Source organism: Gymnogyps californianus, chromosome 12, assembly GCF_018139145.2.
Source record: "Gymnogyps californianus isolate 813 chromosome 12, ASM1813914v2, whole genome shotgun sequence".
Lineage (NCBI taxonomy): Eukaryota > Metazoa > Chordata > Aves > Accipitriformes > Cathartidae > Gymnogyps > Gymnogyps californianus.
The window spans coordinates 1,692,739-1,714,530 of record NC_059482.1 but is presented as its reverse complement, the minus strand read 5'-3'; the positions used below and the strand labels follow the sequence as shown (position 1 = coordinate 1,714,530).

General features: G+C 52.4%; 1 protein-coding gene across 1 annotated transcript in view; it reads right to left on the bottom strand.

Moving 5' to 3' along the window:
- Positions 1 to 21,792, bottom strand: part of ANKRD11 (ankyrin repeat domain containing 11) — a 152,569-nt gene that overhangs the window by 24,977 nt on the left and 105,800 nt on the right. Inside the window, exons 3-4 of the mRNA XM_050904046.1 lie at positions 15,270 to 15,414; positions 6,324 to 6,462 (exon numbers count right to left, since the gene is read on the bottom strand). Of these exons, the coding sequence (XP_050760003.1) occupies positions 6,324 to 6,462; positions 15,270 to 15,356 (226 nt within the window). The 5' untranslated portion in view covers positions 15,357 to 15,414. The remainder of the gene's footprint in view (positions 1 to 6,323; positions 6,463 to 15,269; positions 15,415 to 21,792) is intronic.

The window sequence follows — 21,792 nt, the reverse complement described above, 5'->3', positions numbered from 1 at the left end:
CCCGAGTTGAGATGACCATCAAATGCCATGGGACCACAACACACGCAGATGATGCCGTTGTTATTTCTGACGGCATGGGAAGCTGCTGTTCTCCATCTCCAGAACAGAAGCCTCCTCCTGCTCTGTGCCCTGCATCGGCATCGCCACCACTGCCTGCCCCGCCACGGCAGCACAGCCTGCCGTGACATTTGGTTCAACTCAAATAACTGTAGCAACAACAACAACAACAACAAAAATATCAAGCGATGCTGAGAAATCCCATGACCCGAAGCCACAATGCTGCTAAACCACACACCGATCACCCCTCCCATCCCAGCCGAGGACTGGAAACGGCAATGCTCGGGTCAGAGGCAGTGCCGCCGGGGCGGCAGGGGAAAAACCGGGCTCCCGCTTGGCTGCGAGCCACTGCCGGGCTGATGGAGGAGGAGGCAGCTCGCCATCAGCGCTGGACCCGAGGGCTCCAGCTTTCAGGTTACCACTCACTGGGTTTAAATGGCATCCAACCCACCGAAGACCGTCTTCTGCAGCACTCTCAGATGCATGCAAACCTCTCCTGCCTCCCCCTGCTCCCCTTGCCCCCTCCTCGGGGAGGCTGTAGGGAGAGTTCAGGTTTGCAAAGCACTCGGCTCAAGAGCTGCCAGAGATGCGAAAAGTCTCTGTGACAAAACACTTAAAAATTAGGATTTCTCTGGCACTTGGGGAACGTTATACAAGTGAGGCGTTTGGTTGTGGACTAAAGCTGCTGAGGTGAGGGCTGGGCACCCCATCTGCAGATGCTCTCGCAGACGCTGTGCTAGCTCGACATGGCCATGGCAGTGAGCAGGAGCACAGGACGGCTCCAGTGCCTCTGCTTTTAACAGTAGATTTATTTAAGCCTGTGTATTATCTAGCAATGGCAGGGTTTGGACACGATCTGGACAAAACTGAGCTTCTCTCTTACATGCACTGATCTTGCCACCAAACACAGACAAAATCAGTCCTCGAGATTTCGCACAAGCCAGAGGAGCAGCAGTGGAAGTCGAGGGGCTGGAGGCAAGAAAAAAACAGCAGCAACCCTGCAAAGGCAAAATAAACTCCAGCGTACTCCTCACTTCTCCCAAGTGAATCCTGAGAGGAGACAGACCTTCTGCACCCAAGGAAGTAACGGGGCACCCAGCACTACTGTGAACCCGCAGTTTTGACCCAGCCTTGCTCGGGCCTTTCCAGCTTCCAGGGAGAGCTCTCGGAGGCCAAAATTAACTCACAGTGCTCGGAGATTTGTATTAAGTCCGAACTCTCCCCGATGATGACTAAAGGCCTGGAAACCACAGCTCCACCTCGAGCCAAGGGACTCAAGTGACAGCCTGACATCCAGCTAAAGAAACTGTCCGCAGTCGGAGTGGATATAACGAATTTTGCACTCTGGACTGTGCATTTCACAGCTGACCTTCGAGCGGCACTACCTGATCCGGTATGCACGACACAGAGCAGTAAAAAAACCCGCCCGTGCGAAGCCACGGTGCTGCCATCCGCTCTGCAGCCTGCGCGGGAGGCGGGGAGCGCCCGGCCCCACGTCGGCTGTCTGGTGCCGTTGAGTCAGCCCATGACTCAGCCACGGCTCAGCGCCGCAGGCACCAGCGCCGGGAGGAGCGTCGCTGCGCCCCGCTCTGCGCCAGCCGCCCGTGCCCACCTCTCCCACCACCTCCCCGCAGGTGGCTTCCCAGCAGGACTGTCCCCTTCTTCCCTGCCATCTCTGCAGGACGCTCCTCTGCGTGCTTCTTAGTATTACGACGTTCTAATATTTCTGTTTTTTTTTTAAACACCTAACCTCCTTTCAGTGCAGCACACAAACGAGGAGCTGCACAAAGCCTCGCAAGCCGGTGAAATCGCTGGGGAAAAAGCTGGCTTTACTTGTTCGGCGGCTGCCAGGCAGCACATAGGCTCTCGGCAACGTCTGTGGATGCGGGGAGATGCCGCACGAGTGAAAGGAGAAGGCAGGAGGAGAAATCTCGGGCAGAGAGATGCTGCTCCCACAGTGCTGGATCTGTAACATGCACAGTCTGGAGGCTCACAGCTTTATGCAATTTTTTTTTCCTAAAGACAGTTTATTTAGTTAACTCTGAGGAACCCGAGAGCCAGAATTGTTGCTCTAGAAACCATTTTGAAGGAGATAATTTTAAAAGATTTAGCATTGAACCTACTGTACCCAAACGATACACTTTAAAACAGTGCTGGCCAGCAGCACCTCCAGGAGCCCACGCCAAGCCCGTCTCCGTACGGGAACAAACCCCGTGCGGTGCTGGGAGCGCTTGCTCAGGATCAGGGCGCAGTAAAGGCACGCTGCGCTGGGGGCGGGCTGCTGCAAATAAAAACAGATCAAGAACGAAATCGCTTACTTGCTCGCTTTCTGAACACATCAGCACTCTGCCAGCAGCGCACGCTCCCAAGCCAACTCAAGGAGTGGGCTGCAAGAGCAGGGTTAAAGGAAGGGCAGGTGAGCTGCCCCACTCCAGCACGAACGAAGGACCAGGGCAGACCTCTGCCCCCAAAAAACACACGCTTCTCTTGGGAACACCTAAGTGCAAATGGAAAAGCCATCCAGGGAGGCACCGGTGCTCAGGGTAAGCGCTGCGAGCACGCGGGAGATGTAGGTTAACGTTTGCAACCTGCCGGCGAGGGGACGGTGCCACCCACGCACCGAGGAGGCAAACAGAGGCAATAACGCACGTGGGCTCTCACCGGCTGTCCTGGCACAGGCTGGCACACCAACAGCCCGCACCCTCCGCTCGCAGCACGTCTTGCAAACACAGGAAGGCTCCGACAGGCAAGTGCGCTGCAGCACCCGGCTGCTGCCGAACACCCCGCCGGGGTGGGCTTCACTGCCCTTTGATGGCAAGGTAAACCCATCGCAGATGCTTTCTTGCACCACATACAGTGTACATACGTCAAGCTGAGCCAGAGCTATTCGGGAAAAAAGGCAACAGATACACTGTGCTAAGGAAAATGAGTCACTGCAACAAATCAGGATGAGGACTCACGCTATTGTTTAAACATTTGAAGAGGGGAAAAAATATCCCACCACAGGCAAAAAGAAAGCTCTCCTAGCTCCCGGCTCCCACATCCTTACAGCTAAATTCCACGTGGCTGTGGAATATCCTAGCAAAACTACCCTCAAACACACACGACAGCCTGTGTACAGCAGCCCAGGAAGCACGACTGCGTTATATAAATCATCTAAGGTCAACTCCGCAACTGGCACGGCAAACACCGATGTTGCAATCCCATTTCTCACGAGAGCTGAAATCAAAGTTTAGGAACAGAACAAGAAAAAGCAGCCTCCCCCCTCCTCCGGGGATGCAGGCAAGCGGCGTTTCTGCCCGGGCAGCGAGGAGGTAGCGGGGGCTGCGGGGTGGGTGCACTGCAGCCCCTTTGTTCGAGACAAAAGCCCGTCCTCCGGCAGCCTGCTAGCCACGCACGCTTGAGCACGCACTGCCAGAGGTGTGTCGTTAGACGAGTGCCACGCTGATTACACGTGCACAGGCTCGGGGGCACCCCTCCGCCCCCGTATGACGCGGGCAACTTTTGTGCACCTACAAACACGCCTCTACCTGCTAAACAGAAGCCGGCCTCGAGCCAGGCCAAGGAACAGAAGGGCTTGAAACGCCCCACGGTTGCAAACAGGGTGGTGCAAGAGGGGAGCACGGTGCCAGTAAGTCTTTTCCCATCTCAAGCGTCTGATTCCTGGAGTAAAAAGATCTCAGAGAAGAGAAACAGGCTCCGGCTAAGTATCAGTCTGACTCTCTGCGCGTTTATCTGCAGCTCCCTGCTGCTATCTCCTCCCCAGCGGCTGAGTCACTTCCTCTCTTCAGTCTCCACCAAATAGGTTGCTAGAGACTCGCCTACACCTTTGAGCGTTTGTCGAGCCCACTTTGTCTTTAAATGCATCTTTCAGCACAACGACCACCTCCGGGTCTCCGGCTGTCCTGCGTGCAGGCAGGGAGCTGGGCTGCTGCTGCCCCTCGGCTCGGCCCTGCTGCTTGCACACCCGCTTCCCCAGGAAGGATGAGCTCTGAAGAGGAAGGGGAAGACGTGCCCAAGCAGAGAGAGTCACACGCCTGCTGAAAGCAGAGGGGTAACGCGGGAGCCGATGGGCAGGGGTGTCTCATGGGCTGCGCTGCTGCTCCTCTGCACCCTGCAGCAGCTACAGCCTCTCCCCCAGCAGCCACAGCCTCTCCCCCAGCAGCACTCTGCTCTCCCTACCCTGCTGCTCTCTTTGTAATTTGGTTTCCTTCTCGTTGCCGCCAGCAGAAACATTTCTAACATCTCTACAGCCAGAGAGAGACCAGAGCCCTCTGAAAAGCAGATAACTGCTCCTAGGGGACATGGAAAGCGAGCTGGTGGAGCCCTACCATGACATTTTAGCTGTCACGAGGGTCAGACAGCCCTGAAGCGAGTTCGGGTTTAAATTCTCAACCAAGTATTGAATGTGGCAGAAAAACCCTTGACAAAAAGCAGAAGCTATGGCTCTGGCTAATCAGCTTTGCCTTGCCCCGGCCATCCTCCCTCCAAAGGTGACACCTCTTAATTTATTCAAGTGAGACACTACAGCACCACGAACCCTGCCAAAGCACTCCCCAGCCCGCCTGTTTGGAGAGTGAGTGAAGATCACCCACGTCGGGCTGTAACCCCATCTGCTCCCCGACGGCCGGCAGCCACCCTTTCTCCCCCAACTGCAAACCTTGATTTATTCATTCTGCGATGCACTCGCCCATCTGCACACCACGAACGCAAAAACGACACTTCAGCCCTGCAAACGGCCATCTGTACGAGCTGTCGTTTAACGAAATGAATTAATGTTTTGAAAGTTTCTCTCCGGACAGGTTGTTCAGCAACTGCGAAAATTACCATTCGGCGCACAGAAACCCACAGAAATGCCGGGCCCGTCCCAGGACATGCCACCGCACGTCCTCGCCTGCGAAACAGCCCATGGTGGCTGTGTGACCCAGGCGGCACTCGTGACCTTTTAAAATCTGCCCTCCCAGCTTCGGAACCAGAGGAGACCGGCTGACAGCTCACGTAGGCTGATGCACTGCATCCCGCGTCAGACCACCTCACCCGCTCACCGGAGAGTAACAGCAAACACATCTTTTTTACCATTTTTAAGCATATTCCCAACTTCTGGTCTGTTTTATCTCTTTGCACAATTTGTGATCCTTACCTGACCAGAACTATTTCCAAGTGCAGATTTCCTAGAAATGTACAGAAAGGACCTATGCAAACCTCTGCCCATAAAGCCATAGCTAAGCCCCTTTCAACCAAATAGCATTATTTACTCCATGTCAAAGCTTTGCAACAGCTCTTCCTAATTGCTTTACAAAGCAATTCATTCTCTGCAGCTACGTGGGGCCACGGCATGCAAGAGCCACGTGTACCAGTCACTCTTCTGTCACAAGATGTGACCTGCCCGACCACGACACAGCCAAGCCGAAATACCCACAGCAGCACCAACGCTTCCCAGAAACCAGGCGTGTATTGAGGACACGTTGCTCAGTCATGCTGCAACCACCGAAGCAACCTTGGCAGTGCCAAGAACAGGGGCAACCAGGTCACCTTAATGTCCTTATGCTCCTGAGGACCACCCGCACCAGCCCCAAAGAGCCGACCTAAACACTCAAACAGGCCCAGACATCACCAAGTCACACCTCCAGCCCATCAGTATGACCTCCAGGCAGTTTTACATGTGTTTGACGATGCCTGTGCACACACCAATTGGAAATAATTTTTCAGCTTTAAGATAGTGAAGTGCTAAAAGTTTAAAGCCCCAAAACAACAAAATATGGCTAGAGAGGTATACATGTATATTTACATAGACATACACATACGTATCAGGTTTACTTTAGGCAGATGCATGCAAGCTCATTTTTTAACTGCTTGTTGTTTTTCTTTTAAAGAGTACTCAGCTTTATTCTCTTATTTTCCAAGTTCTTACTAGCAGGCCCAGTACTGCTTCTCGGCTTGTCTAAGCTGCAGTTCATGAACTGGACTAGTTAGGAACGGAGGAGAATGGACCACCAGCCAAAGGAAGGGGTGCCTCCTCACAGAGCCATCTCTTGGTCCAGTTAAATGTATTACTAAGAACATAAGGGCCTTAATCCACTCAGCTCCAGATGTATACGTGCATACCACAGCAGTTATCCTCTTGTCCACATGCTTCTTCCTTCAGTTAACAAATACAGGAAATTTGATACAGCTCTTCAGTACAGAGTGCCTGTATATCGGATACTGTGCGCTCCCCACCAGCCCCAGCACTCACGTTTTGAGGGTGGAGTATGTCATTTCTGTACCTGTATCCGAGTCTTTTTGATCTCCATTTGTTCCAACAGTGAAAGGCAACTTCCGTTTGGTCGCTCGCTCTTTCACCTCTTTGCCGCCATCGCTCCGGTCCAACTTTGGAGTCTTGGTTAGAGAAACTTTATCTTTATCCTAGAAAAAGAAGAGACCAGATTAACAAGAGCCTTCCCCAGACTGCGTTCACCCAACCCCCCAAAGTCCTGCACCAGCCTCACGCAGCACTTGTCCTCTCCTTTCCACCGTGGGTTTCCAGCATCAGGGTTTAGCATCTTGCAGAAAGCAGCCTCTGCCAAGCTAAAAAGCTGAAACACCACCAGAGAAGAGCAAGGCCAACCAAGGCTGCTGCGTGGTGCCAAATCTGCAACCAATTCACGTGAAAACCGGAGCCAACGCTTGTGTGCGGCTGGGGATGCGCCCGGTGGTGAGCACAGGGGGAAGGCAGGCTGGGGTGGGGGAACCCAAGGATTTCCAAACACAACCACCCCCATCATTGGGGAAGGGTTTCCTAATCCTGAGCAGAAGCGGGATGCAGGGGAGCGCACAGAGCACGCCTGGGGGACACACAAAAACCAGCATTAAAGCCCTTGGTTCAATGTGGAGAGCTGAGGGCTTCTCCTTGGGGCCTGCGGCATTTCTAGCACAAGAATACAGCATTACTGTTTGAGCTTATGTGATGACATGTTATTCTGGAGAATATTCTGGCAGCTGATAAGTGTGCTAACATTACTGACCATGCACAGGATCAGCACCGCAGCCAAATGCACTTAGAAGGTTTGCATTGTACAGTGAGCGTAAAGATTTGTACCAGAAAGGCCAGTATAGCTCTGTCTATATTCTATGGGCAGCACTCTCCATCCAAGAGCAGGCGGGCTCGATCGGCTCCCAGCTCTGCCTGTGCTCCCGCAATGGCCTCCATCACAGGGCAACAGGTCCAACACCAGCAACGTCCAGCAGCGAAGCAGCAGTTCCAGCAGCCCCAGCAAAGCTCGCCCTCCCCCAGATCTGTGTTTTGGGGTTGATCAACTTTAAGTCCCAACTACGTGCAAACACCAGCCGAGGCATTCCCAGCGGTTGAACATTTAAGCTGTCCCTCTCCCATGCGGGTTTCTACTGGGATTTTAAGAGGAGAAGCTACCTTGAGAACAAACCTACCAATACTGCATAAAAGCATGGAAAGCGATGCAGATGCTGGCTGAGCATTCACTGCTTTCTCAGAGAGGCAGACCTATGCCTGCTTTGTACCAGCCTCGTTTATTCGGGTCGGTTTGGATTTTAACGTGCAGCAAGGTGAGGCAGGCGATGCTGGGGACTGCTCAGTATGAGCAGCAGGAAGAAATTTTGAAGAAACATCCCAAGCAGGACAAAGTTACCAAGTATTGTGACGGGCAACATTTTTCACATGAACAGTGAGAGCTGGTACATAACTCAACCTTCAGGAGTTCAGTATGCTGAGAATATATACAGACTGAAGTCATGCACTTCTGTTTTTTGTATAGGAGAAACAGTATTATTTTAAGCGAGTGCTTCTGGATTGAACACTGTACCACTGCTCTAAAAACAAGGCCAGAATGAGCAGCTTTGTGACAGATCTGATTTCGATAACCTAGCAAAACCTAGACCCTAAGCTTTAGATATAAAGTTAGATTAAATAAAAGAATCTCAATACATTAAATCACACAAGACCATCGCTGGAAACTCAGACAAGCAAATCTAACAGAAATTCCCTTGTTTAGAGAAGCCCAGTCATGCTGTCTGCATCAGACTCAGCACCCTGGCAGGTGGCTCCTGTGCCAGCAGTCACAAGACCGCGTCGTCACTGTGTGCACTGCTCCTTCCTCTTTCCGAGTTTCTGTCTGGCAACCAGACTTCACCCGCAGATTAAAGAGAAACCGTTTACTCGGACCAACGGGTTCTGTTTGCACATCCCCTTCGCGATGGGCAGCACGACAGCCCTGCGGCTGCACGCCCAATACTCGGCCCCTCTCACCCGCGCTCCAGTGCAGGCTAAAAAAAAAATGGGTTGGGGAATCCCTTTTTTGGTAAAGCAAGCTAAACAAACCTATCCAACAGTGGCTCTTGTGGTTGGAGGGAGCCAAGGCACATTCGGAGCCCGAAGAAGGGCAGTCCCGCTCGAGAGCAGCTGCCGAGAGCCCTTCCTCGGCACAGGAGTCAGCGGAGCGACGGGACAAAGTCACAACAGCCAAAATAAACACCCCAGCATTTCATTTACACGCTCTGGATTTAAATGCTTTTGTCGTATTTTTTCCGACGCAAACAAAAATAGTTTGCAATAACAAATGATGCCACTTCTATTGCCAGCTGCTGTTCTGAACAGCTCAGAGGTGTAAGTAAGGCCAGGGACCACTGATGATCTCCCAGGACCGTCTCGTTGCAAGCAGGTACGTTGGTCTGTCCTTTTCCTTTCCCTTCCCAGTTTAAGGCAAGCTCGAACAGCAATGCTACGCTCAAACCCCACTAACCCTGCCTCAGTGCCGAGTGTCCGAGAGGCCGTGTCGATGCGGGGTAAAGCACCGTCTTCCCTGGGTATAACGACTGCAGAGACGTGGGCGCAGCGTTCCCCTCAAAAACTTCAACTGCACTTCAAGACAACAATCAGCCCAACAATTTTTACCCTTAAAAGTCAGGGCCTGGGACAAGAGCGTAAAACCAGGGAAGACCACGTGCACGTCTGTTCCTCTGCTGCCCACGCCTAAGGGCACACCTGCACACATCGCATCCGAGCTGCTCCACCATCGGGGAGCCACGGGATCAGGCGCAAAGCGCCGGTGAAACCTGGCACCTCTTCCTGCTCTGAAAGTGCATTTGCACCTCTCACGCCCGACACCTGCGGCTCAGGTTTGCCAGCACCGGTAGACTGCCAGTTGCCGTCAGTCCTCGGTAAGAGAGACACTTCTAGAAGACTCCGAGGTGGATCAGTCATAGCAGATGCTTCGAAAATGACACTTCCCTGCATCAGCTGCCATGCTCGCTGTCTATACTGCAATTTCCTCGCCCAGACCCTTCGAGCAGGCTGTTCCACCCAGTATTTCAGTACTAGGATACTCTTTGCCTGCTCTCGCAGCAGTACGGCAGGACGCGGCTGAGCCCCCGGCACCCCGCGGTGGGATTTCCTATGCTCCCAGCATTTCTTCCAGACACCAGTTTCATGTTGAGAGCTCCAACAAGAGGTCAACTGTGCTCAACACAAAAAAATACAATTTTTTCATTGTTTGTTACCTTAAAATCGATTTCAGCTGGAGCAAACCTGTCATGTCATGTCCTTCGCTGCCCGAAAAGTACTCTGCCTCACAGGCAAGCCAGCTCCGACATCAGCTGGCAGCACCGCTGCTCTTGCACCCCACTTAAAAGCAAACGACGATTGGTGACAGCTTGTTTAAAACATACCTTCTCTAAAATTCCCTTAATCTTTGGATTTGGCTGCTGCGATGTGAAAGCCTGAACCTGCAGGCGCAGGGGGGCTGCGGTGCCTGCAAGCCAGGTCAGTCGTCTGCTGTATTAATGCCATACAGGATCTCTGCAGACTCAGGAATAAGAAAAAGTGCAGGACAGGTAAAAATGCAACTTATTCTAGAAAGTTATTGCAATGTTGTTAAAAGCTCCATGGTTGGAGGAGAGACAGAGTAGAGGAATTAGGCAAAAAGCCTTCCCAGACAAGACGGCGAGCCCAGCATGGAAATGGAAATGGCTGTGTGAATCCCAGCGTCGGGCACGCTCGGGCAACGCTTCGTTTGCATTCGCCCTAATGCTCGGAGCTGCTAATCCAGTAAATTCAGCAAAATTAAATACCAAGGAACGAAGGAAGTGGCGGCAGTCCCGGCACTGCTCTGAAGATGAATTTGTACAGTAGCACAACAATAACCTTTTATACTAATTGGAACAAAGAAGATCCAAACTTTGCTCCCCCCTGGAAAGCAGCGACCTGCTGAGGATGCCTGCAGCAACTGGCGGTGAAACCACTGCAGAGAAATTAAGGCAGCTTGGAGAATCATATTCCTGAAAATAACGTGCTTTTTCATTTTCTTATTTTAAGCTTTACTTCCCTAATTATTTCCCATCTTGTAATGAAGAATGTCGTCCTTTTCTCGAGTAAAAGCTGTTTTCATTTTTAGGTCTTCTCATGTTTAAAGTAAGCTCAGACTCATCTGAATCAGGTTTCACAAAAGCAACAAATCCAAATTAACTGACATTGCAGAGAAACTTGTGTGAACATCTGTGTGTAAGAGAGGCTTGGGGCTCTCGAAAGCTGGGACAGCTCTTGCCGAGGGTGAGAGAGGGAGTTTAGGGAATGAGGGTGCTGTTGAGAGCTCAGCGACAGAAACAAGTTCCCCTTTGTAGGTGTTAATGAAAGCTGCTTTGGCAAAGGGGAGACGGCAGACCATGACTTCAGGAAAAATCCCCTACTGTCACGTTATGTTCTTAGTAAGATTTACTATATGAATAACTGAGCCCACCTTGCTACAGTTAAAAGATGCATCACAAGTTGCTATCAGCCGTCATGGTATGGAGCACAAACCGACCACAAACTGGCCGCCAGCAGCGGCCCGACGTGAGATGCTACGTCGCCATAAGCCACGCATGCAGCGTACGGACTGGAAGTGCTTAACTGCGTCTGTGCTGACTTCTCTTCATGACAAAGATCTCTAATCGGCAAGAGAGACCCTGATATCAGTCTGCTCAGGTCATTTATGACATACACAAATAAAAGCTACTTTTCACCCTCCTGCAGAACTCCAGCAAGGCCAGCTTACTGTCCAAACGTTGGTTCTCAGAGCAAAAACAAGCATGTCGTTCTTTTCGATGCAAAATTCTGCAAGGCAGAGCCACTTACAAACCCATGCAAAGAAATCTGTATTTCCAGCAGAGAAGCCGAGCGAGTCTCTAGCTTGCTTTACAGGATGGGCCGTGCATCTGCAGCCTCCTCCTCCCCTCTGTCCATACGAGCTGCACGCAGCAGGGCTGTGCTATCAGTGCCCACACACAAACTCTGAACCACTGCCTCTGATCGCCCGCCGAGAGCTGCGCCGGAGCCGTGCCTTCACTTCAACACCGACAAAACCTGACTCACATCCCAGCTGCTTATGCAAAGACTTGCATTACCGGCGATGGAAATCCCCAAAGCCCTTTGTTCTCCAAAATGAGTTGAAAGTATTTCAGGTTGCAATGCTAGTAAAAAAGTAAGCAGCAACGAACAAAACCAGCACCGCTAGCCTGGGAGGAGAAGCCCAGAAGGACCAAGGGCTCCAACGCCCGTGCCCCCGGGGCGATGCCCCATGCCGAGCTGGCACACCAAACTCCTGCCGTGGGCAAAACAACCCACACTGCAAAAAGCAAATGCTGCGAGAGCGGGAGTTTCCCTGCACTAACGCAGACAGCAGCGTGTCGTTTCCTGAACAGGTCTCTGCGGGGGGGGGGGGGAGAGAAGAGGCAGGAGAAGGGTTCGCACCCTGTGTTACAAAAAGGGATGGACACAATTTCACCCAGAGAGCACACTGGATGTGGTGGAAACCAAACCCCAGTATTCCCTAAATCTGGGTCCCTTGTAGCCTTTCCAAAACCAGAGTACAACACATACACACGCACACACAGTTTCAAAAAGTCTGAATTTGTGTCATTATCAATGCTGCAATAAAACATTTGAAGTATGGAGACAACTGGAGCTGAAGCCCCATTCCTGCGTGCCTCAGGCATTGAGGTTTGTAAGAAATACTACCCTGCAATGACTATGGGCTGCTTATCTTCACTGAAACGTCGGCTCTTCAGTATCTAAGTCACCCAGTGCTTCCGCATGTTTCACGCCCTGGCAGGTGGCTCTGCGCTGGATGCACAGCCCAGCACTTGTTCGTATGGCGCAGGAAAGCCCTAACAGTCCAACAGGTTTCAAGAAGAATCGAGAAATAAGGACTATGTTCCCTTTTCTGAAATTGGGAGAACAGGGAGGAGAAAATGCAACAGCTTTTTTTTAACCTCTGCTAACTCCTACAAGCAAAAACCGGGGGTCAAGCGCCGTTCTGCTTGGCGTTCAGTTCAACCCCTGAAGCAAAAATGCAATTTAGACTATGCAAGTGGGAACATTTCCCCATAAAGAGACAAATCCTCTGCTGCAGCCTCTGAGCACACGGTGTAACCACGCAGCAAGCGGTCCCAGGCACATCAGGAAATGGTTTCGACAACTGATACAATTCTTGCTGCGGTGCTCTGCTCGGCCTAAGTCATGAGTAATCTGCTTCTGGTATGGGGATCTGTGGATCTACACCAGAAAGGAGAATTATTCATATATGGCATGCATATTTTTACAAAAGCCTTCAGACTGAACTCAACCAGAAGGAGCCTCCGGGGCCACCGAGCGCCTGCCCCGGGCAGGCTGTGCGCAGCCATATAAGGCTGGCAGGGCCCGGCCGGCCGCCCTGCTGCCTCCGCTAACCCCGGGAGAAACAGCTCCTCGCTCAACAGCGGCAAAGCAGATGAAGCATCTAATGCTGTCGGCCACGGAGGGCAACAGAGACACACACGGTCTGTAAACCACTTCGCTCTCATGGCTGTGCCAGCACAAGTGACATCTCACTAGTTAATAGGTCCCTCCTATGGAAAGGCAGGGAGCGGAGAGCTAGGAGGAGTTCCCTCTTATAATTAGCTCTACAACTGCAAGGCAGCAGCTCACATTCTCTTCCACAAAGCACGAGCCCTCTGCAGAAAGGGCAGCCTCCCAGAGAGCCCGGCTGTAACGTGTTCAAGCACAGAACTCACACGTTTCCTGCAGCGCTCAGCCCACCGTGACACCAGGACCGCTGAGCATCCTGCACCGTTACTCGCCTTCAGTGCTAGAGCTTCAGAGCCCAAACATGTAAAGCCTGTTTAATGTTAAAACAACTGTCGATACTAAGGTCACAGTGAGAGGAAAACACCTACGTGCCAACGCAGCTATTGCTTCGCCACGCTCGCCCCGTGCACCATCGCAGGCAGCCCCGGTGGGTGCGGGTCCCTCCGTGCGGCGCGGCTCGGGCTCTGCCGCAGCCGCTCTCTGCCTTCCCTAGTGAGCCTCCACCAGCAAGCGTGTGCCAAGTCGCAGGCCCAGGCCTTTGAAAGTGTTGACAAAGGCAAGATAAATTAAAAGCAGCGGCTTGCTTGACAGGCAGGTACAACAGTGTCTGGAAGGAGGAGGTCTAACAACCGAGTGCTTTTACCCTGAGTCACTGCTCCAGCTCACGCTCCAGAGTTAACTAGCAACGGGGCGATCTGCTGCACGATGTCCTTCGGCCACTTAGGCTGGATCTCAGCTCAGTCCCTAGAGGACAAGAGCCTACAAGTTTCTTCTCCATTGAGAAGACCAGAATTAAGTGAGCAGAAAGGCTCTTCCCCGTCCTTACTCAATACCACTCTCTGCAGGTCTGCACTGATGCCTCTGAATGGGAAGCATAAAATTATTTGCGTCCTAGTTATTTAGCCAGCAGGAGATAACTCCAGTTCCCGGCGTCCCTAGCGCCGCTCAACAAACCTGCTCTGTAAATAACATGCAGCCTTTAAGCTGCCGTGAGTGGATGAAATAAAATGGGAGCTGATTCATATTATAACTGATCCTCTCCCTCCCGAAGCACCTGCGCCAACATTAAGCTTCTTACACAGCCCAGACAAAACCCTGTATTTACATATCCTGCGCTGCCGGGCTCAGCCTCGTTTGCCAGGGTAAATGCTGGTATCTTCCCGATGCAACAGGGCAGCTGTTTCACCTCCAACACCCCTGCTCCCAGTTTTTGCCTCCCCTCCTAGAAGCCCCACGCTGTGCCCCAGCAAAGCGTCCGTGCAGAGGCAAAGCTCCTGCTCTCGGCACGGCTCCTGAACCGGACCTGTGCACGCACGGCGACACACACAGGGGAATGGGGCAGATGCTACCAGCGCGCTCGATAACGAAATTTCTGCCTGGGATTTTCCCGTTGGTTATTTGTCATCTTCCTCGTTTTGTCAATAATATGACCTCAATCATAAAGAGGAATTACCATCATCAACACGGGTGGGATTGCAGGGGAAGTGACAGAGCAAGCGACACGGCATTGCTGGTGCTCACAAAGCTCAGCTTCTGCTCCCGGGGCCTGGCAGAAACTCCTGGGGGAATGCTGAGAAACTGGAGCAAGGAGATGAAAGGAAAGTGGATGATATTTGTTTCCTTAGCAGAATACAGTAGATGTAGGTTTTAATTTTTATTTAAAGGTAACATTTCTACACAGCTTTCTGCACAACTATTTACTGGAAACTACTGATACCGAGAAGGATGAAAAAAAGCTGAATGAGAGGAGGCAGAGCTTAAGTCTGGAGCAAAACGAGAATCTGGGAATAAAGAGAAGTATGAACTTACTCATCCTTAAACTCAGATTTCATCTCAGTAACGTCACCTCAAGCCCAGTCAAAACCTAAACACCTCAAATAAAACCCCAGAAGCAGTCATTTCAGCAGAGCAGCTCACACGCTAAGTCCTGGTCAGGCCACACTCAGAGCCCAGACTTCTGGGTGAAGCAAGACCAGCCGAGTCTGACACAGACGCGGCATTTACAGCCAGAGAAGGAGGAGGAGAAACTCCTCCCTCGCACAGCACGCGCTTGCAAGATCACTGCATTACTTGGTCCTTCCACAGCTTCCTGCAGAAAGCCTTAAAAACGCACAGTACTTGCAGAAGAGAATCTTCCAAAGCATCGCCCCCATTGCTCGGCCGAGTCGGGTCTACACGGCCGCAGCACTTCCCGGGAAGTATTGCAGCCACCGAGAAATAAAGTGTACCCCATCAGCTGGCAGAGTGCGATAAACAGATTTGATTCTGGTGATAACAGCCTACGGCAACCTCCTGCCACATGCAATACTGCCACGGCTCGAAGACATCAGGCACAAGGGGCAGCAGCCCTGAAGGAAGGCAAGTGAACCAAACACGCTACCTTTTTCCCCGTTTGTTTCTCCACCATGTCGTTGCTGAGAGAGAAATCTTCTGGCTGTGGTGTTTTAGAACACCCACCCTTGGGCATCGTTCTGCCTTCCTTACTTGATCTTCATTTATGCTGCCATCGCCTCATCATCAACCGTCTGTTTAGAGAGAGGAAAAGAAAAGTTAGACATCTCAAAAGGATCTTTCCACTGGGGGAAAAAAGGCAAGGCACTTCCCATGGGGATAAACCCACACTGAACTCTTCAACGGCAACACCAGGATGGCAGAGCAGCTCCAAACGCCGCACACCGCAGATCAGAGCGGGCAAAACCACTGCTGGCTTCTGCCACCTTCCACACGGGAAGCACGCTGGGACCTGCAGCTCCAAACACGACGTGTTTCATGGGCAAGGGATAGCTTAAAATGGATCGTGCCCAAACAGAGAGCAATAACCCTCCTGTTCTTCATCTACAGCATCACTGCAAGCCTACATAAAGCTTCTTGCAGCTACAGCTCCATCCAGAGTGCAGGGACATGGGGATGGACCCTGCGGGTATGTGTCTGGGGCAGGGACAGCCCTGCTCCCCCAGTCTGTCACACTGAATTCCCAGACACTCGGCAGGACCAACACACACATGGCTAAACTACAAAACCTACTTATAAAACGCACTTTTTGAACATGTTGCCATTACGAGGCGAGACCAGAAACCGCCAAGGGGTCACAGCGTTCCCGGGGCGGTTTGCCACGGGCTCCTCACCCCGGCACCAGCGCTGCCGCCGCGCCTTGGCCTAGGTAAGACAATTTGGAGAATAACAAAGCGCTCCCTGCTCCTGCCATGTGTTGCCTGGTTACAGGGCTGAAAAGACAACTGACATCTGAAATACAGCGAAGCATGAGCTGCAACAGGGATCAGAAATACCGGCTGAAGCCAAGGCAGGCGAGGCCTTTTTAGGTGAACAAAAATATCTCCTCTCCCGAGACCAGAGGCTAAAAAGCATCCGTGCAACATTATATCTCCGAGAAGTGACCCACATCAATCCCTACAGCAAAGGTCTCGTTGTACTTACGCTGAAACGGCATAAACAGGCACCATTTGAAAACTCTTTCCCCAGCTAATTGCCACCTGACAACACTACACATTGCACCCATTAACTTCTTATAATAGCGGCTGGGTTTCTGCAGAGCTACAATTGCAGGAAATTGTCCAGGAACAAAGTCATGCAGCGCTCCATCACAAGATGGGAATTCTGTGGGCGGGGAGAGAGAAAGAAAACAGAGGAGAGGAGAGGAGCCAAACCCTCCCGCCTGCTCGGGGCCGGGGGACGAAGCAGTGTGGACCTTGAACCGCGTCCCGGGCAGCACCAGGAGAGCCCAGCACCATCTCGATGGGTGCTGGGTCCCCGCACCTGCGGCAGCCAGGGCAGGACAGGGGGTTAAAGGCTGGAGGAACACTAGAGCGGTGCTTTCATCAGCCTTGTATTTTAGAAGTTCCCTGGAAATCCCTTTGTAATTTAAATGTTTCATTTACACTTCAGAGGCTTTAGGGCCCTTTGGGTTGGTTTGTGGTTTTGGTTTTTTTTTTTTTAAAAAAAGTGATTCAGAGGCCCCATCCCAGCCCTGCAGCAGCACAAATTCCCAGACCAAAGCACCGGGCACAGACAGCCCTAAAACATCGCGGCACTGCCATTGTCAGTGGGAGACTGTGCTTTCCAAGGCAGCTAATCCTCCGCCCTAGCTCCTTTGCCTGGGCTACGGGAAGACGGTTACTCGTGTTTAGGAACGAAGACTTCGGGGACTGAGGCCTCTTCGTGTCCCCCAGCTCGACGCATGAGTTTTGGAACCTCCAGCCAGGAGCCCCCAGCCCTTTTCTTTTGGATGTGAGAGTAGAAAAGGACTGAACTGGCAAAGACACAAGCAGGCTGATCAGCCCTCCTCATCGCTGCAGATGGGAAGCAAAAACAGGGGGAAAGTGCAGAAAATTCAGTATACCAACCCAGCATGTCCAGAAAGAGAAAATGGAAAAAGAAAATCTTCTGTTAGAGCGAGGGCATGACTGCAGAAATCCACGTCTCCAAATTTCTGCTCTTCATCATTTGAAGGGCCTGCAGCCCAGCACAAGTGCCAAAGTTCAAGCACCACAAGGGCTGACTAAAAACAGCACCTTAAAAAGGCAGCTCAGCCGTCCTCGGGCACACTCGGCGCCGGCAGAGAGAGGCTGGAGCTTGCAAAACCTGAAGCCAAGAGCGAGCGGCTCTGGCCTCAGTGCTCCCACACACCCAGCCAGGGGCTCACCGGCTAACAAGATGTCACATTTCACAGCAGCGTGGCTCTCCTGGCGCTGGTGATGCTCCACCGAAGGCACTGCTCCAGAGCCTGAGGTGTCCCCCTCGATGTTGCACACCAACGGGGTCCCAGCCGCTGCAATTGCTTCCTCTAGAAGCAGCTTCAGCCATTTACAGCCTCAAGAATGTCACTCTGTCAGCCATCATTAACCAATTTGTAAAGTTTAAGAATTTTTTCCCCTCGGTTTCACCTACTGGTGGCTCATTAAGGTGCAGATAAAGGAGAAACGAGCAAGTGCCTGAGCATGTGCCTGGGAGGAGGCAGGAGCCGGCAGGAGCACTGGGTCAGTGTGGAGGACACAGTATCGGCCACCTGAACAGATTTGCTTCAATATTCACTGCAAATCTAAGTGGAAATTCAGGTGATGCGCCGGGCAACAGAAATTTATTTGCACTTTGCAAAGGATATTAAAACCAAGCCGCTTCCCTTATGCCGGTCATGAGCACAGGGACCAGCACGCCTGGGACCAGGGCACGCTCTGCTCCCGACCATGAACAGCCAAACATTAAAAACATGTCGTTTCCAGTGCCTCGCTAAAACTGCTTCACGGCCTGCACGCTGTCAATTTATTCTTGAAAAAATTCTGCCCACTCCCGATGTCTTTGTGGCTGTTTGTAACCGGGGTAGGTACCTATTCACGTGGAGCTTTGAAAACCTGTTTAACTGAGAAAAGGCCAGACGGATGCCAGATTAATTCTGCACCCCTTCTGTTCATCTAGCTGACTCATTACACTTGGAAAGCTGGCTGCCTCTCCATGTAAACAGAGCACTGGCCTGTTTAACAGCTTGGAGGGAGTATTACATTTGCACAACAATTACCAACAACACTCGCAGTCTTCGTTTCATTTTTAAGCACGTTTAATAAGAGTCAGAAGGGAGGTATGAATTCCCCGTTTGGAAGAGCTATCTATTCCCAGCTCACGGGAGCGACGGCCGAACATTTCAAAGCCGCAAATCTAGGGCTGCAAGAATTACAATTTGGCTTCAATCCCTCTTAATCTGGGAGCTGGACAAGCCACCCCCTTTTCACGACACCCCTCTCAACCTCACCTCCCTACCAGGAGACAATCATCACCCTTCCTATTTTGTAAACAATTAACTAAGCTCCTTGAACTAGACGATTACATGTCTGCCACACAATAAGAAGTGGGAGACCGAGTGAACTCAACAGAATATAATCCCTCGTACTTCTCCGGGAAAACAAAGGGGCTGTTTACCTCTGGCCAGCAGCCAGCCCCGGCTGCGCGCGCCGCCGTTTCCCCGTGCACGCCAGCCCCTCGGCCTGGCCGGCAGCAGCCCCCCGCAGCCGGCAAGGTGCGGGTCCCATGCCTCTCCCCTGGGAAAGCAGCTATGGAGAGGGGGAGTCTGCCCTGGGATTCGGCCAGCCTGGACATGGCAGCTCCCACCAGTTCAGGATGGCCGACTCCAGCCAGCGGCCCCAGGTGCCGGCAGGGAAGGCCACGGTGGTCCCAGCCGCCGGAGTATCGCACACACGACTTTGCTTGCAGGGAGAAAGCTGGAAAAGCGGACACGACGCCCAGGCCAGTCACCCTGCGCGGCGGGGAGAAGGGCAGCCCTGCGGCCCTTCCCGCTCCTGCCTGGGCTGGGGGCACTCCTGGCAGCTGCCTCCCCCCACGGCAGGGGCTGGCAGACGGGAGGGTGGGGGTCAGGGTCCCCACGGCACCCCCGAGCACCCAGAGCACCCTCCGGGAGGGTGGAGAAACACAACTGTTGGGAGTACGACCAGGAGCGGGGCTGGAGCTGTGCCTAGTGAGGCCGGCTGGGAACGGCAGGGCTCTGCAGAGCCAGCCCCGGCCATGCACACACACACGCACACACACGCATGCACATGCACGCACACGCACACACACGCACACACACGCACACGAGATCCTCTCCTCTCCCCTTGCTGGAGCGAGGAACCAGTCGAAAATGTTGGGTTTTTTTATTTCGTCCAGGGCATGCCAAGCCAAAGCCACACACTGAGACCAAACATTTCTGTGGAGGACCTCAAAAGGCAATGGTCCCAAAAGGGACGGGAAGGGAAGGGGGGATGGGGGTCATCTGTCCCTCCGAGCTGCAGGAGGAGGAGGAGGAGAGTGCTGCCGGCTGCTGGCTCCATGCTCGGCCTCGTTGGGCCGGCTGGGAGGCAGCACAGGACCAGTCACACCCGTTAGCCAGGACTGGGCTCCCGGCGAAAGCGACGGGCAAACGGGGACGGACACAGACGTACACGGCCGGAGCCCGCTCTCAGCCCCAGCCAGCCGACACCAACCCTGTGCCTGACCGGAGAGGTGATTCCGCAGTTAACAAACCCAACAGACCCGGTGTACATTTACACCCCCTATCCCTACCCCTCCTGCCTTCACGGGCACAGCGAGCAACGGTCCGTATCTGCGACAAGAGAAAATGCAAACAACGCTGAAGTCCTCAAATGCTTTCAGATGTATATCCAAGGCGGAGCGACAGCTTTCCCTGGCTCTGCCTGCACCACAGGCTGCCCGTCCCATCCCTCCAACCCTGCCCCTCCTGCAGCTCCCCGCACAGGCGCTTGCACAGCCTCTCTCACCCTGCTGCGTGCAGACCAGCCAGGCTCCTGCCATCTCTATCTGAAGCCACAACAAATTAGCTCATGCCCAAGATCTGTGCATTGGAGCCTGCCCATACCCTGCCAGCTTGGAGTAAAAAAGATTGTGCAGATTTCTTTAAATGCCAGACAATAAGAAGAAAGCTGGCTGGAGGCTCTCACCCGTTGCAAAAAACTCCAATGCAAGGATGGCAATCAGAGGCGCAGACGTTATTTGCACAAATCCAACACATTTGTTTGGTCTGAAAAGGTTGGAATATGAACAAGCCCCATCGAAACATGAAAATTTCAAAACCTCAGGCTCCTTTTGAGGACTCCGTCCCAGAAAAACAGCTGCCCTCAAATCTTTGAAAATTGCCTTAAAATAACAACTCACATAGGCCACATCCAAAATTTGATCCTTCACCCCTAGCACTGGAAAGCATGGGGAGAAAACCAGAAGTTGAGGTCTTTCAACACGCTGGACTGTGCCCTTCTCCATCACCCTGCTGATACCTCCACTGAGATGTTTGTCACCCCAGCAAAGACCATCTCCGAGCTGTGCGGTACGGTGGCACCTGCCGAGTCCACACTAAAATCACGGTGTACGTCACTACTGCACGTTCAAAAAAGCCACCATCACACCTTCAACCCAGCACTGCCCATGTGCATCCTGTTTAGTGCTGTTTCACCGACATGCTCCCAGCATCAAAGACCTGCTCTTCACCACCTTCTCCTTTACCTGTTAGGCCTACACAACTGACGATTAGTACCTAAAATTGCTTGCAAGCACTGGCGGGACATGTACTTTGGGGAACAAGGAACAAGGAACAATTGCTCTTTGTGCTCCAGCTCGGCTCCGGAAGAGTAAAGTCCATCTTTTTCCACCATCGGTACATAAGCCTAAGAGCAGCGGGAGGCCTGCAAGCCAGCAGTGCAAATACAGGTGCGTTTCATTCAGCAGCCTTACAATGGCTGAGCACAAAGATTAGCTATTAGTAAGATAGTGCAGCACGAGGTGCTAATTCTTACAGCCATTACCCAAAACAAGGGAAATTGAGAGATCTCTGCATTTCCCTGCTCCGAATGCAGCCGGTGGGAAAGCACGCTTGCCTGATGTCACATCTGGGGTTACCTCAGTTTCACAGCTCCGTCATGCCCTCACCTTCAACTCAACATCTTTCTTTACCCTGGAGAGCTTGCTATCTTATTGTTCCCAGCTTTTGAAGGGGGATGTCACTCCTTAGGAGTTCTTACAGATGAAACATCTTTCTTCGCCTCTTTGCATGGCTTCTCCTCTCCCGTTCTCAAAATCAGTACCTGGTACCCACAACAACCGTCCTTTCTTCCGCCTTTCTCAAATATTTATTTCGCCTTAACCCACAGTGTTTCCTGACCTCCCGATATGCCTGTAACTACTCGCATCTGGATGTGTTTGCATGGGGCTCACACAAGGCTTGCTTGCTTTCTCAAACACGTGCCAGCCAAGTAGACTTAGTAACACGAATTAAAGCAGCTATTAGTATTTCAGTCATTTGTGAAACGGATGCCCCTTCCCGGTGTTTGTTAGGACCCGCAGAAAATAACGCAACGGAGAAGCTGAGCCTGCCGAGCGGTTTGTGCACG